The following is a 17,978-nucleotide window of genomic DNA, read 5'->3' on the forward strand; positions in this document are numbered from 1 at the left end:
TGCAAACGAATACCAGTACATAACAAGCATTTAAAATCACGACATTTATTTTTAGTGGAAAATTAACGTTAATAAAGCAAACAAAAGCAAACTGTAAAGAAAAAATTTACAATAAACAAAACTCCGCTATCGCGAGTGTAAGTAAACAAATCTCGTGTGGCTGACAACCAGCTGTCACCGTTGACTGCATTATCGACCCTACGAAAAGAGTGTTACCATACGGCCTATACCGAGGTGAAATGGGTTCTCCACCACAGGGTGGTGGGCCCAATCATTCCAACACAAACAGTGAAGTGCGTAATAAAGACCTAATGCAAAAAATTGTTGACTTAGAAAAATTATGCTCTGCTCTACAAAATGAGATATCCCATCTTAAAATAGAAAACGGCAAACTTAAATCTGCTAAATGCGCTGATGATAATAAAACTGATTTAAACATCACAAAAAAAACATGTGTTGAAGTTTATGAAACTGATGAAGAAGAACTTGCTAGAGAAACCGACTGGATCCTAAAGAAAAAAAGGCCATCCAAAAAACGTAAAGCTGAATCTTCTCCTGAAGCTGTAACACCATCAAAATCCACAAGTAGTGCTAATGATTCAACAAAACCAACAAAAACGGAACAAGTTAATAAAATACCTTGTCCTCCTCCAATAATTATCAATGGTAATAATGATTTTTAAAAACTTCATAGTCAACTTATTGCCACAATAAAAAATAAATGTTTCATTAAACTTTTAAACAACGATGCATGCAAAGTAATAACGTTCGATTCGTATGACTATCGGTCTGTAACAAAATTGTTGTCAAATGAAAATATTCCTTGGCACAGCTATGAGAATAAGCAAAATAGACCTATCAAGGTAATAATTAAAAATCTTCACCATTCCTGCTACAGCGATTTAATAGTGAATGACTTAAAATCACAAGGACTAAATGCTTTAAGCGCCATAAACAAACTCAAGTGGAAAACAAAGGAACCACTTGAAATGTTTCTCATCACCTTCGATCCGTCTGAAGATGTGAAAAAATTTTACGGAATTCAAAATATATTGAACACCATAGTAAAAGTTGAACCTGTCAAATCTACAAATCTGATACCGCAGTGTAAAAAATGCCAATCTTTTGGCCGTACTAAAAACTTTTGCGGGAAACCCTCACGATGCGTCAAATGTGCAGGTAAGCATGCCACCATTGATTGCAAAAAAACTGAGCTAGAAAGCCCAAAGTGTTGTAACTGCGGAGAGTCCCACCCTGCAAATTACAGAGGCTGTATAGTGGCGAAAGAACTTCAAAAGATTAGAACGAAAAAGCGATCCCAAAATTCAAAACCAGTAAATAGTGCAAACAAACAACACACAATCCCAAAACGTACTACTACTACTACAAGTCTTACAAATAATCCGACAAAAATCCCTATAATAAATAAACCGGCTACATACGCACAAATTACCAAAAATTTATTACCGAACGAACCTATTGTGCAAAATCTCCTTTCAGCTATATTAAGCAAATTAAATGAACAAAGCCAAATCTTCAAATCAATTGAAAAACGCTTGTGTGCCCTTGAACAAAACATGCAATTTTTTGACTATGAATAAAACACTAAAAATAATATTATGGAATGCCAACGGTCTAGCTAAACACCAAACAGAGCTAGAAGTTCTGCTAAACAACGACGAAATTGACGTATGCCTAATAGCTGAAACACACTTCACAAGACATTCATATTTGAATTTTAAACATTATTCCCTATACCATACTATTCACACCAACAATTGTGCAAGAGGTGGCAGCGCCGTTCTCATAAAAAATAATATAACCCACCACTTGGAAGACCAACTCAGCGCCGAGGAATTTCAAACAACTTCCGTTTTTGTCGAGGCCTTCGAGCAACAAATATTACGAACAGCTTTATACAGCCCACCCAGACATCAACTAAAATCTGAAGATTACGTATCTCTCATCGAAAGATACAAAGGACGTTTTATTATAGGAGGCGATTTCAACGCTAAGCACGTACATTGGGGGTCTAGGCTTACAACAACGAAAGGGCGCGAAATGTTTAAAGCCATAAGACAAAGAGGTTGCGAAATAATTTCAACTGGCAAGCCAACATATTGGCCTACAGACACCAACAAAGTACCTGATTTGATTGACTTTTTTGTCTTCAAAAATATTCCCGCAAACCATCTTTCTATTTCCGAAGGCTTCGATCTGAACTCTGACCACTCACCGATGCTTTTAGAAATATCAGGGAATGCGGTACTAAATAAAACGTCTCCTCGTCTATTTAATAACTTCACCGACTGGCAGTACTTCCAACTGCAATTACAAGCTGTAGTGGTAGACACCGGCCGTATCGTGACTGTTGATGATCTTGATGATGCCGTGCTTTAGTTCACGCAAATAATTCAAAACGCAGCTTGGAACAGTACGCCCCAGCAAGAAGTCACATCAAACAAGAAAAAATACCCATCATATATCAAGTTGCTGATAAATAAAAAACGAAAACTTAGACGTCGTTGGCAGCAAACCAGATATCCTGAGGACAAATTGAAACTCAACCAAACAACAAAACAACTACACGTTCAAATTCAGACATTTGAAAATGATAATTTCAATCGATTTCTTAAGAGCCTCACATCTGATAAATCCACAGACTACTCTTTATGGAAGTCATTTAACCGACCGATAAAACACATAGCACCCATCAAAATAAACGACACCCAATGGGCAAAATCCAATGAGCAAAAAGCAAATTTATTTGCAGAGAATCTTTGTAAAACCTTCTGTGCCAATGATGGATCTGAAGATATTGACATCTCGTCAAATTGGATTGAAAGCGATGTCAGCATTGAGCCTGTTAGTAACGAAGAAGTAATGAGCGAAATTTTCAAAATGAAAACGAAAAAAACGCCTGGTTTCGACCTCATAACTGCAGAAATTCTTCAGAGATTGCCCATTAATTGTGTTACTTGTCTGTCTCAATTGATTAATTTGTGTTTTTTGTTAAAATATGTTCCTATGTACTGGAAGACAGCAGAAGTAATTATGATTCTGAAAGCCGGAAAATCGCCAAATGATGTGTCTTCATACCGACCTATTTCTCTGCTACCAATGCTGTCCAAACTTTTTGAACGACTGTTACTGACTCGAATGTTGCCGATTATAGAAAACAAGAGAGTTATTCCAACGCACCAATTTGGCTTTCGAAAAAATCACTCCACTATCGACCAAGTTCACAGGGTTGTTAGAACCATAGAGTGTGCGATAGAGGAAAACAAAGTTTGCGCAGCGGTGTTCCTTGACGTCTCGCAGGCGTTTGACAAAGTTTGGCATACGGGCTTACTCCACAAACTAAAATTGATTTTGCCCAGGAATTATTGCGAAATCCTTTCTTCCTACCTTGATGGCAGATACTTTCGCGTCAGACTTGACAACGCCTATTCATCATTGCAAAAAGCACGCGCGGAGGTACCTCAAGGAAGCATCCTAGGCCCTCTCTTGTACCTCTTGTATACGTATGACTTACCGGTTCACGAGCAACACGTTACCGCAACCTTTGCAGATGACACGGCTATCCTAGCAGTTGGAGAAGTGATAGAGACTACAACGACGAAATTGCAATCAGCGGTGAGTTCTATTGCAACATGGGCAAAAAAATGGCGAATCAAATTAAATAATTCCAAATCAGTTCACATTGTAAAACAATTTACAAACCAGTCTGCGTAAACAGCGTAAATATACCGTACGTTAACGAAGCAAAATATCTTGGTATAACCCTTGATGCTAAACTGCGTTGGAAGGCGCATGTCAAGGAAAAGCGTGAAGAGCTGGAATTAAAAACAAAAAACCTTCTTTATCTTATTGGCAGACACTCTATTCTGTCAACGAACAACAAACTACTGCTATATAATCAAATACTCAAACCGGTCTGGACGTATGGCATTCAGCTATGGGGATGCTCAAGCGAATCTTGCATGACTATTATCCAACGATTCCAAAATAAAGTGTTGCGCAACATCGTCAATGCTCCATACTATGTGAGAAATCTCGACCTCCATCGTGATCTTGGTATCTTACCCATCACTGACGTGGCGAAAAAGTACGCCATGGCTCACAGACAACGTTTAAGTACACATGTCAACGCTGAAGCATTGGCTTTGCTTCAGCCAAATACTCATCGTCGGCGGCTCAAGCGTAAAACAGTTTTAGACCAGATGGGCACCCAGTAGCAGCTGTACCTTATATATTTATACATTCATAATGAATTTATGAATATTGGGGCATCTTAGTTTTTTCCTTTTTTAATATATATGTTCAATAAAAATTGCTCGTTAGTATCTTTATTTAGTTGTACTAGTTGTAATTTCTAAACGTTATTCTGTTTATACTTTAAGATGCGTTAATAAAAAATAAAAAAAAATTAAAAAAATTTATTTATATTATAAAGACGAAAAAGTTGCGCCAGATTTCAAGGCATCGAAAGATCGTTTAATATTACTTATGTGCAGTAATATATCAAGCAATCACATGGTAAAACCTATACTGGTTTATAAATCTCTCAATCCTTGTGCATTGAAAAACCTAAATAAAGGTTATTTACCGGTCTAATCGGCAGCAAATAAAAAAGCTACTGAATTATTTAAGAAATGGTTTTTAAACTGTTATGTACCAAGTATGGAAAACTACTTAAAACAGAAATATTTAGATTTTAAAGTTCTACTTATATTGGATAATGCACCTTGTCATCTGCAAGATTTAAATAACCTAAGTGTCAAACTAATTTTTTTACCTCCACATACAACTGTTTCACTTCAGCCGTTAAATCAAGGAGTTATAGTTACATTTAAAACAAATTACATAAGGAGATCATTCCAATGATTGTGAACAAAATCGATGATGCATCTATGGACGCCAAGGAGGCGTGAAAACTCTTCATAATTTTGCACTGCATTAATCTAATAAAATCATCTATCAGAGAAATAAAACTAACGACATTAAATGGTTGTTGGAAAACAACATAAGCGGAGTCAATTGATCCTCTAGGAGGACTTTCTAGGAGTCTCTAGGAGGGGAAGGTTTTGACGATATGACTGCACAAGATATCCAAGCATTACTAGGGGAAGAAGAAATTAATGAAGCAGGTTTGGTAGAAATGATGTCAGGAATCCATGATAAGTCAGAGGATGATAGCATAGGCGAAGACGAAGAAATTAAAAAGTTTACTCTACAAAGCATAAAAAAGGCCCTAGCTACACAATTAGAGTCGTATTCCTTAAATAAAGATCCTTCAAATGAAAGGAGCACAAAGTTAAAAGAGAACATCATAAGTGCTTAGTACCAAATAAGGAAATTTATAACGATCTGTTAACTAGAAGCAAGCAATCTAAAATAACATATTTTTTGCAAAAGGTAGAGCATGGATCTGAATATAATATAGAAAAATGCTCAGAGAATGAGGATATCTTGACAAAAAGAAAACATTGTTTAATTCATATTAATATGTATTACTTCTTAAGAAAATTTTAATAAAGATATTTATATTTATTATGAAAATATAATAACATTTTTGTTTTAATTTTTGAAACCTAACCCCTCTTTTCGTATGAACCCTTGGTTTCGTATAACACGGATTCGCATAAGACGCCAATTTTTTGGAACGTACTTCCGTGTTATACGGGGGTTACGTGTGTATAGGTATATAAATATATAGGTTGTCAAAAAAGTCTTGCGGTATTTTTTATTGAATTTTCAATTGTTCATAAAATTGGTTATAATAATGCGATTTAAGTCAAATATGCGCCGTTTTGTTCGATGACGAGTTCCCAACGAGATACCAACTTCATAATGCCCCTCTTATAGAAGCTCGCTTCCCTATTGTCAAAAAACTCGGAGAGCCAATTTTCACAGGACTCTCTTGTGGACAACTTCCGACTACCAAGCTCGTTCGCCATGGACAGAAATAGGTGGTAATCACTTGGTGCGAGATCCGGACTATACGGTGGATGCAAAAGAACCTCCCATCCGAGCTCCCGGAGCTTCTGGCGCGTCACCAAAGATGTGTGTGGCCTGGCGTTGTCCTGATAGAAGACAATTCGGCCTCTGTTGATCAAAGATGGCCTCTTCTGCATGAGTGCTGCATTCAAGCGGTCCAGTTGTTGGCAGTACAGGTCCGAATTGAGCGTTTGGCCATAGGGGAGCAGCTCATAGTGGATGATTCCCTGCCAATCCCACCAAACATACAGAAGAACCTTCCTGGCCGTCAATCCAGGCTTGGCCACCGTCTGGGCAGCTTCACCGCTTTTCGACCACGACCGTTTGCGCTTCACGTTGTCGTAAGTGACCCACTTTTCATCGCCAGTCACCATCCGCTTCAAAAACGGGTCGATTTTGTTGCGATTCAGAAGCGATTCGCATGCATCCATACGGGCAAAAATGTTGTTTTGCGTCAAGTCGTGTGGCACCCATACATCGAGCTTCTTTTCGAATCCAAGCTTCTTCAAATGGTTTATAACGGTTTGATGACTCATGCCCAGCTCTTGGCCGATGCTACGGCTGCTACTATGCCGGTCTCTTTCGATCAATTCAGCGATTTTATCGCAATTTTCGACGACAGGCCTTCCGGACCGTGGCGCATCTTCGATCACCTCTGCACCAGAACGAAAACGTTGAAACCATCGTTGTGCGGTGGAAATGGAAACTGTATCGGGTCCATAAACTGCACAAATTTTATTGGCAGCATGAGATGCATTTTTGCCTTTATCGTAGTAGTACTGTAAAATATGCCGTATTTTCTCTCTATTTTGCTCCATGTTTGCGACGCCATAACTCACGAACGACTAAAAGCAAACAACAATTAATCAAACACGTGTTAGCACGTGAAAAGGGCTTTCCAAAAAGCTTTAGCGTGAACCGATGCGACGAATACAACTAGAACTACGCGCTTGCAAAGAAAAGCTTGCGGAAATACCGCAAGACTTTTTTGACAACCTTAATCTAAATATCATATTAGAAAGAAGAAAGAAAAATTGTAAATATTTTAAGTTTAAATGGAAACAATAATAAAGGGTTTAAAAATAATAAAAAAAAGTTTTCTAAGCCGGCTTTCAAATTACCGATGTAAGGTAGTTTTATAGAGCTATCCGTTTATTCTCCACAATGTGAAAATTCAATGCAATCACTTCCAGAGTTTTTATCGCAATAATATTTATAATCTACATGATTTATTTTTTTGTAAACAATAGCTTATTCATATAAGCAGGTAAGTTAGATGCCAAGAGTACCCCAGGTACACTACAAGTAGCACTTATGTACCGTTTTGATACCATGTTGTGGACAACTACCTGCGAAAAATTTTAGGGGGAAAATAAACCGTCTACAGCCATCCAGTGCTGTTGATATAGTGGAGGAGAGAAAAAAGATCTAGGCTGAGCTTCATAAAAGTACTTCTTGAAAAATTATATTTACAGTACATTTCGTTTGGCCCTTAATTTTAATTATCTGCAAGGTCGCATTATGTATACTCAAAGTCACGTACAGATGTCATGCGTAAAGTAAGCTTCCGCTCGGAAACCAACTATTGCTATTGGTATTAAGATTGCGGGTTAATATGACAACTGTTCCAACTTTTAGCCTTTATTCATGATCAGCAACTAGAATTAAGTGAGTTTAAAAATTCTGTAGGGAATCTGACTTGCTCCTGGAGATTTTCAGAAACAACTTTGAAACGGTGTCAATAATACAGCATTTACTCTCCGGGCAAAATATTAACCATTTCAGTATTATTTATCGAATAGTGGTCATTTTTCGGAGATATGATTTTCATGAATTACACCGGATTGAAGTTCAAATACACAATCGAACAAATTACCATCTAGCTAATAATCTCTTTTGGTATCTATATTTTTAAGTCTGTGGAGATTTCTCTACCTTCTCGAATACGCAAAAGGAAATCCCGTTCGATAAATTTATTTATACAGGAGAGTTTCATCATATCCAAGCTCGTCATATGGCAACTAAAGAGGATTATTAAAGGATCGCATAATCTGTATGGCGTTTTCCCTAATGATAAGTTCTGAATTGCAAAGTTACGTGCAAATATTCGTAAATTTCGATTTACAGGTGGTTCACAATCTTCAGTTATAAAAAACGCCCGCAATTTCGGAGCAGTTTGGTTAGCTATAAGATCGGCCACTAAAGCTGTTAAAAAGTAGCTTGCTAACCTGATCGGCATCATCCCCGATTTTCTTGTCTTGCTCTCTGCTCTTCTTCAGGTTCCATCGGCCCCATAGGCTTATACTCACGAGCTAAAGGGTTAATGTTCGCAAGCATTCCATGAATTTATTTCAGCAAAAACGTATGGCAATTTGAACTGTGCTGTGCCATAATGTCAATTGCTTGATCCATATCAAGAATATACAGCTGAGCGTAGGATGATTTGGACGATTGTCTGCATCTAATGAACCCATAATATATGAATCTATGTATTTAGAAGCATTATGGTTCACGTCCTGCTGGCTCTGCAATTTTCCCTTCCAATGATGCTGAAGGAAGCGAATTGTTTAGGCCAGTAGTGTCGGAGCCAAGAGCGCAAATCGTTTCCAATCACAGATTTTAAAAACCCAGGTACACTCAATGATTGAAGTTTTACATTTCTGTTAAGAGATTGGACACTACAATTTTGAGACAGCAAAATTTATAGACATCTTTCCACAGCTGAAATGTATTGCTTTTCAATGCAAGCACATACTGGCTAAGCCCCCAAGTGATTTATAATCCGGATGAAAGATAGAGTTTAAAGCTTATTTAAAATAACTTGTCATAACTGCGCTTCACATGAAGTGCATTTTGGTTACGAAAGTTCATTGAGTGTCAATCACATTGCAATTGAACTGCCTGTTCCCGATTATGAGCGTTTTATGGAAGTGCGGTGTCATCAAAGTTTAATGTATGTTTCTACTTCATTTGCCAGCTGATGGTGATCCGTATTCAATAGCTTGGATAGTATTTTGATATGACAGGGAAATTTTCATAATTATTAGCCTTTATATTATATCATATTTCGTGCGTGTTTATGATACAAGATTTTGTCATTTGATAAGCTTGTACGACTTCCGGTACCTCTTCTTTTACAATTAAAATTTCCTCGTTAATGTTTTTGTTTATTGTATTGATATGCAGCATCCCTTCATTCGCGATCTCTTTTGCCCCTCGAGTGACATTAAATAGTTTCTTGTTGCTGCTTTCTAGTGATTGTTGTTGATTACCACATCGTTCATGCTTCACAAAATGTAGTCCCAGTCGACTGTATCTGAGGATCCGCCAATCCGCTTCTATGCTGAACCAATTCAATCGATTGGTCGCGGCACTCATGACCTACTAACATGTAGCTCATCCAGGCGAAGCTTTATTTGATCCAGGTGGAGTAGCATAACATCCTTCGTTTATGGAAATCGTGACGCGTTTATTCGCTCGATTTCCTCAATCCTATGTTAAAGTAGTTACGGTTCACTACAACTAAACTGAAATGTCCATTTAGGGTTCAACCAATCCCATGGCCGATCGTCACCAGCAAAGGGTCGTAGTTGTAGGCATTAAGGTATAATAATAACCCGTTATAAAAAGTAATGTTTTACCATGATTCGAAAAACATTATTTACATTCTGTCATATGTCTACATTTTTTTCCTAGAATATTGATTCAACTGGCATTTAATTATATCAATCAACCGCAGGTGTGCTCTGCGATTTTCACTATGGATAATTATATCAAACAAAGAATTTGTCTTCAATTTTGTGTTTTGAACGGGATTTCTTATGCCGAATCGTTAAAAATGTTGCAGAAAGCCTATGGCGAGTGTGCTTTATCAAAAAGACGGGTCTACGAGTGGTATAAGGCTTTTGCAGAGGGCCGAGAAGTTGTGGAAGATCTGGTTGCCCATCAATGTCTTCAACAGATGAAAACGGCGACAAAGTCAGGGAAATGGTGCCATGGGAAACCATAATTTAAGTTTGAGGGCGGTGGCGCGTGAATAAATGCGTGCCTAATGAATAAATTCGCAACGTTTTATACCATCAATTGGGCATTAGACGCGTGGCTGCTCGACTCGTTCCAAGAGAGTTGAATTTCTTTCAAACAATTCATCGGAAGAAGGTGGCTGAAGACATGTTTGAGCAAGTGAATTCGGACCCAACGTTTATCCAGCCCATCATAACAGGTGAAGAGACGTGGACTGAATGGCGCTAACCACATGAGCCTAAGTCCAAAAAACCACGTCAAACTCGGTCAAAAGTGAAAGGCATGCTACTCGTTTTCTTTGATTATCATGGTGTTGTGCACTCGAAATTCATTCAAAATGGTTCTATGGTAAATAAAGAATATTACTTGGAAGTTATGCGATGTTTGAGAGAGAATGTGCTCAGGAAATGGTCCAATTTGTGGACGGAAAACTCATGGATTTTGCACTGTCTCACAAGGCTCATATTTTGAACACTTTTTTGACCAAAAACTCGACAAATATCATCGAACAACCACCATATTCAGGATTTAACCCCTGTGACTTTTTCCTGTGTTTGAGGAATGGGGGGTTGATGAGCAAATTGCTCGCCGGTCCGAATGTGTTTGGGAGTGAATGATATGATGTTTAAGAAAGCTAGGGCGGTAAGAATGAAAGGTGTGAAGTGGTGGACGAATGAATTAAATTCAAGGAGGAGGTCTGTAGGGCGCTTGAGGCGATTGTTTCAACGTGCCAGGCGGACCGATTCAGAGAATTGGTCGCAGCTCAAGTATCAACTGAGGTGTGGAATGACCGAGTATAAGAAGATGCTTGTGAGAGTTAAGGAGGAAGAGTGGAGGAAGTTTGATGGGGATACTAAAGACGACCCTTGGGGACAAGTTTACAGGATCTGTCGGGTCGTCGAAACGAGATGGTTTGCTCTATTCGTGTAGGTGACTCTGTGTTATTGACGTGGAGGGAGCGTGCCAACGTTCTGTTAGGCGCGTTCTTCGCCAGTGCTGAGGTTCAGGTTCAGGTTCCTCTACTAGAAGAGTTGCACAATGCGTTTGGCCTGGTCAGGTCTGAAAGGTCTCCGGGTTTTGACGGTTTGAACGGAGAGATAGGCAAATGCTTGTGGAAGTTAATTCCGGAATATATGGAGGGTTTTTATGGTAAATGCTATTGTGACGGATATTTTCCACGCGAATGGAAAGTGGCTAGGGTCGTCGTTCTCCCGAAAGTGCTGGAAAGGGTCATGGTTGAACGGCTTCAGGAGCTAGCTCGGGGTGTTAGGTCGGATAGTATGGGCTTAGGAAAGGGCGTAGTGTAGAAGATCCGTGGATATCTGATCAGAGTGTAGTTAGGGAAAACGTTAATAAATATGTCCTTCGCATGTTCATTGACTTCAGGAGGACTTTTGATTACTTGCGCTGGGATCGAGTGTTGCAACGACTAGAGGAGCTTGGCTGCCCGCAAATTACTCTGTGGCGGAGTTACTTTTCGGGCAGGAAGGCATCCATAGTTGGTGTGGGTGGAATTGTGGAGATTGGGGTGGCTCGAAGCTACCGATAGGAGTCCATTTGTAGTCCATTTATTTGAATCCTCATGATGGACTCTCTCTGCGGTAGGTGCGGCTGCAGGCAGTTGTCGGGCAGGTACGACGCGTTGCCAGATGTGACTGGGGCCTTAGTCGACGGGCGGCTTGCACCATATATCGCGGCCTCTTTGTGGCCTCTGCCACTTATAGGGCCGCTGTGTGGTACGAAACGGCGTTAACGGCTATTGGTCGCCAGTATCTGATGGCGTTAAACGGCCAAGAAATTGTTTGGCGTTCAGTTGGTTAGTTTTAGTTTGTGCGTGCTGTTGTGGGATTTGGGTTATGGCCACTAGTCCAGAGCTGTGTGGGATCACACCTGGTAGTAATCTTGCCTATGAAGTCTGACCGGAAACACAAATCTCGTACCACAGGGAACAGGAGCCCTCGGAGCTTGCTCTGACCTGTTACTGAGGTCACTCTTGTGTAGATATTCTCTAAAGCACCATATCCTGCCAGAAACTGTGTCATAAAAAGTCACCATTACCACGTTTTATATCGAATCCTACCTTTACATTTCCAATGAGTCTGTGCATCCATCTCCATTTGGTTGTTAGGTCTCAGCACCTTTATAATTTATCAACACCTGTGCGCTTCTTCTTTGCGCTCCTCAGGTATAAATAACCTACCAAGGCTTCTGCTTTTGTCCTAGATTCTCTTACTTTCCAGAGCCATTACGTCTGGCAGCATTATGCCAGAAACCACTGAGATAGCTTCGAAATGCGCTTGCGACTCTAATAGCGCTCAAGTGAAACAGAGATTTTGTAATCTTGGCGTATGTTTCATATTTTAACGCTTATCCCCACATGCATAGGTCCTACATACATCCCAATGGACTGGGTAAATTTGTCAGTAGTAGTCTTTTGTTCTTGCTTGACTCGCCTATGTTAGCCATTATTCGGGATAGAGCCGTATTTACTAGTGCTCCTTTCTTACAAGCTTTTGCATTGAAGTTTAAGCATGCATCTATCATTACATCCAAGTATTTCGAATAGGATTGGGTGTTCATGTTGTACCCATCTATGCTTAGCGTAATGTTCTCTAGTTTTTTCCTGCTTCAGTTTTTTATCCGCAAGCTGAAGAATTGATGCTACAAGCCTGTTTTCTAGTTTCCGAATGGTTGCATTACATATAGCCTCAATTTGGTGAAGCTATTTTGCCACTATTGTCAACGCAATATCATCAACGTTGCCAATTAATTGGCTTATTTTGGTAAAGTCGGCGCTTGTCCTTTCCAGCAATTGATTTTAGACATCATCAATTTATACGCTCCCCACGGATTATCGTTAGCTTTGTCACAGAGTTCATAAAAGCAAGAAGATTTGCATTTTTGCGAAATCGCAGGCTTTGCTTAGGTATGTTACAAATAGTTGTGCTTGCTGATTCGTTTTGTTTGTGCTAGTTAGCTCAGCGTTTAAAATAAGCCTATACATTTCTTCCATTCTTTTGCCAGCGCTTTTTTAACACGCTTGGTCTTTCCTTATTTTTGTTTGTGATGTATTATATCAATCAATATGCCTACTGTGGGTGTATACGTCGCAAATCTGTCGTTCCGGTATCAACGTCAACGTCAAGTAATGAGAAAGCTTGGAGCAGTGATGATTTTTACACCTTCGCTGATTTGTACACCTACTTCCCCATTCTAAGGCCCATATATTGAAATCCCCGCCTATTGGATTTGTCGGTGTTGTTAAGACTATCTAACCAGTTTATCAAGGGTTTTTTCGAATTCTGCTTAAGGTGGATTCGGTACAACAGCTATATATATTCGTAACTGTCTGCTAGAGGTCTATCTTGGAAAGTTTTTTCTCCTGTGACCCATATAGCTGATTCCTTGTTGCATCTAAAACCTACTTTCAGTATCTGGATATATGTTCTGCACGCAGATTACCGCCACGTCCGCATTTTATTCATACATCATCTGCGTTAAAAGATGTTGTGCCCCTCTGTGGGTATTTAAATTTATTTTAATCACTCTCATTTTTCCATTCTACTTGATAAATAGAGAATCTTCGACTACCTATTTGGTTTTTGTGTTAAGCCTTCAAGCTTTATTGTACGAAAAACAAAATGGTTCATTTTCACAGGTTTTTGCGATTTTTCACATTTATTTGCAACATATCCGTACTCTAGGCATCTAAAACATTTCCTTAGGCTCGAGTTTTCACAAATTCCAGAGACAACCCAGCCAACCTTAATCTTTTCTGCGCCCATTAAGTGCTTTCCTTCTAGCGTTGGAAGACTTTTATCGGCTGCTTACGTACCTGCATATGTCGGTATTTTTGTTAAGTTTCCGCAAAAGTTGCTTAGTTCCTTGACTCATCATCTTTCGTAGTTATCTCGTCTAAATCTCGAATTTCTAGTGACAACTCATGTGTTAACGCTTCTATTTTCGCCAAATCTCCCAGCAATTTACGAATCTCTTCCTTATATTCTCGAACACGCCGTGTTCAATCAATATCTCTCCTTTGGCTTTCTTTCTTATTCATAAAATGTTTTCGCCTAGCTTCTGGAGGCTATTATCTGACAGCTCTTGGTATATCGCTACACCTCGTCTCCTTCTTCTTGTTTTTGTCTTTGGTTTTTTGCACCTTATATTTAACTTTCACCCTATACTTGTCCCTTGGCGTTTCGGCTCTCTTAATTTTATATGGGCTCTTATTTTACACCCTGTACCGTAACTTTCAAGCTTTTGTTTTGCTCACAACCATGTTTTTATTTGTTTATGGGTAGGAATATAATTTAAGACCTACTAACAGGAGTTAATTCAACCTCTCTTAACATAGAAGCAGACGCTGCCTAAGAAGCCGTTCAGTTTGACTCACATTTTTTAGGGTTTCGTTTCTGTGCGACACTTATTTTTGAACCGTATCGATTCGCCCCTCATAGAGAATTTATCGAGCAGAATAGCCATTTAGACTATTCCCTGCATTTCTACCGCTTTTGATTTAAAAATCTTTCTACGTAAATATTTCGAAAAGGGTTCAATAAAACTTAAGTCTAAAAAGCTTGGGCAAAGTTTTAGACCGATCAATTTAATTTGCCTCTGTACTCGTTCTAAAATGCAATATCGAACTTTGAATGTGCCATAATTTTTTGAAGCCAGAGTAAACGTGGTTTACGGATTTCCTCCAACTGTTTATTATTAGCAGCCAATTGCGCAATTAAATTAGCTATACCTTCTCCTTGTCCTTTCTTGATATCGTTAATAATTATCAAACAAACCAAAAACACCGAAATATTCCACCAAAATAATTTCATTATTCATATTCATTTCAAATTAAACCTTTCACAACAGTATTGACAGCTAATCTGCCATATGTGAACGGGTCGATTAATTTTGTGGATTTATTGGAATGTGAACGTACTTTAAGTTTCATTGAAATATATTAATTTTTGATTGGATTATTGTGCGCACGGACGGATGGTCCAACCTGACTTAAATTACTCCTTTCATCTTCTGAGCATTTTGATATATCTATGTATATAACATATATATCTCAACTTCTTTGTGAGCATTCAAACCAGTAGTGAAATTGTTAGATATCTTTACCCACAATTTTAGCGATGTTGCATTCGGTAACCAAGTCGATTATTGCAAACTAGACGACAACAATTTTGGTGCGGTTAACTCAAATGAGAAAATAGTGTTGGGTATGGGAATAAGTTTCTGCCCTCGTAAAAGAGGTGTCGCTGCTGTTGCAATTTTTGTGTTGGTTCTAGTAGTAGTTGTGTTCGGTCCAGAAATATTTAGAGGGACTGAATTGGGAAATCTCGCCCCACGCGCCGTATTCCACAGACATTTCCCCTTCGAACTACCATCTGGTCCGATCAAGGCATTCAGCCCTTATTGGAGAGCGGGTCACTTCTTATGAGAGCATCACAAACTGGCTCAATGAATGAATTAAGTCAAAAGAACTCGAATTTTTGTCAGAGGATGCTGACTGAAAGATGAAGTAAAATTGAAGCTTCCAATGACACATGCTTCACATAATATCACGTATTATTTAATTGTTTAAATAATTCGCAACCTTGGCTGAGAAAGGACGAAAAGTTATTCCCATACTCAATAACTAATGGGTTTCATTAAAACGGTGAAATTACGTTGTCAAAAAGTTATTTAAAAAAGCCCGAATACATCTTTCTCCGAATATATCTCTCAAACAATGGATAGACATTTGCTCCGCAATGTGGGCAATCCTTTGCAAAAACCATGCCGGTTAACTCAAGAATTGACTGAGAACCAAATTTTTAGCTTGACAATCAACTTAGAGGTTGTAGAATAACAGCAATTTCGACTGAAAAACAGGTAAATCTTGTAATCTTCATTACTAGGTTCTAGCTGCATTTCAATTTCTTGCAACTGGGTTTTATCAACGACCCATAGGTGAGCAATGAGTAGTATCCAAGTAGTCAGTCGTTTGGTAGCCGTAGCATAACATCGTGCAACAGATGAAATCAACCACTTCATGTTTTGCGCATAGGGGAAGTTTCCTATGATTCATGTGGGGCGACAAGCGGCAAATGAAACTTTTACTTCAGCAATCTCACCGTTTGTGGGAGGTACCACTGAGCCTATCGATTGCACACACGTATCGATTTTGGCCCCGAAATGTCAAGAAGGAGAGTATGTCAACCACCATGTGCTTAAATGTACTTTCCGCAAATATATTTGAAGAAAACACTCAAAGCTATTGTAAATTTAACAGCTTGGATAGTATGTAGACCATAGTCATTTCTGCTATTCGTCTTTTCGATATTGGCTCAGTTTGACATTTAATCTGACAGAGATGCCACTCTCCATCAGTCTGAATAAATAGAAAAAGACTGCGTTTAGGAATACGTTTAGGAATAGCACAATCGCTAGTGAAATATTTAAATAAAAAAAAACAATTTTCGAGTAATTCAAAGTTAGTGGATTGCCCTACAAATAAAATTTAATGCAAGAAAGACATCGAAAGATGTACCTATGCGAAGCAATGTCTTAATATACCTATCTAATTTAAATACTTAAAATGCCAAAACTATGTGTGTGTGCTTGTAAATGAAGCAAAAGAAAAGTGTTCAGGAAGAAAGCACAAGCAAACTCGATAATCGATTTTTTTTAAATATTGTTATTATTCTTATTATTACTAATTGGTATTGTTATTGATAGGTATTGTCATTATAAGTTTTCATATTTTTTGTTTTTATGTACATGTATAATTTCTGAATACTACATTGATCTCATTTAAATTGCAGATAACCATACATTTGCAGGAGTCATCACGGCAGGCGTGTCCGTACCCGTGCAAATACCCGCACAAAGTGCCAGTGATTTAACCAGCACAAGCTACTGGCCACGTCTTCAGTGATCGACACTGCTCCTTTCACAACCGGCGACCCCCCCAGCAATCAACTCCGTAGCAAGTCCCTCGTCAATGAGTTTGCTTCCTGGATCGCCTCTACCAGATATTAGCGTTTCTGCCGCTGCTGCCGCTGCTGCTGTAGTGGCAAATGCAGCCGCCGCAACATCAGTCGCAGCCGCCGCTGCTGCGGCTGCCGTTGCCTCGGCAGCCATAAGTGAAAGCGCCAATGCGGTAACCGGCAGCGGGGGCTTTGTCAGTTTAGGCACACCCTCACCAGTCGGCAGCAGTGCAAGCAGTAGTCATAGTACACGGGGAGGAATTTGTCGACGGGATGGCGCAACAGCGACGGTGATTAATACAAACAGTGATCTACATGTTGGAGAAGAAAGAGCAACAGCAACAAGGATACCGTCATCGATTATATCAACCCCAACTCCGGCGACTTTGATGCTAACCGTTCAACAACAACAGCAAGGCATGCAACGAGTGATGCAGCACCAGCACCAGCAGCAGCATCACCATTCACACCCTAATTACCCTCATAACCCCCACAACCACCATCAATTCCAACAGTTGCAACAATTACAACAACAGCACCAATACCTGAGCGTTCATGCATCACAACGCCACCGACAAACACAGATACAGTCCTTCAAACCACAACAGCATCCAGTGCAAACGGTACTAGAACATCATCAGCATTCCCATCCGCGCTCGTATCTGCACTCACACCCGCAACAGCAACATCAAGAGCAGGAGCAAAACCGAAATCCGTATCAGTAGCGTTATGGCGGCCATTAATAAATAAATAGCAACAGCAAATCTACAAATAACATTAATCAGCCTAGGCCAAACCAATAAAAGGCATCACCAGCCAACAGCATCACATAGTTATAACAGCAAAATTAGGTACTGTTATATAGATTAAAAAAAAAAGTTTGGTAAATTGTTAAGCGACCGATCACGTTTCGAGGCATCCTTTACAAGTAAAGTTTTATAATTGACCTAAATAAAAGGTCTTTCAAAAGTGATGCCT

At 39.2% G+C, this 17,978-nt stretch overlaps 2 protein-coding genes across 2 annotated transcripts in view; both read left to right on the top strand.

Moving 5' to 3' along the window:
• Window positions 1-16,948, top strand: part of LOC128869707 (uncharacterized) — a 179,993-nt gene extending 163,045 nt beyond the window's left edge. Inside the window, exon 6 of the mRNA XM_054112314.1 lies at window positions 16,836-16,948. Coding sequence (XP_053968289.1) covers window positions 16,836-16,948 — 113 coding nt within the window. The remainder of the gene's footprint in view (window positions 1-16,835) is intronic.
• Window positions 16,949-17,014: 66 nt separating this feature from the next.
• LOC128869708 (myb-like protein Q) lies at window positions 17,015-17,725 on the top strand. Its single transcript, XM_054112315.1, has one exon. The coding sequence runs from the start codon at window positions 17,015-17,017 to the stop codon at window positions 17,723-17,725; it is 711 nt and encodes a 236-aa protein (XP_053968290.1).
• Window positions 17,726-17,978: the final 253 nt, after the last annotated feature.

This window comes from Anastrepha ludens, chromosome X (genome assembly GCF_028408465.1).
Source record: "Anastrepha ludens isolate Willacy chromosome X, idAnaLude1.1, whole genome shotgun sequence".
Lineage (NCBI taxonomy): Eukaryota > Metazoa > Arthropoda > Insecta > Diptera > Tephritidae > Anastrepha > Anastrepha ludens.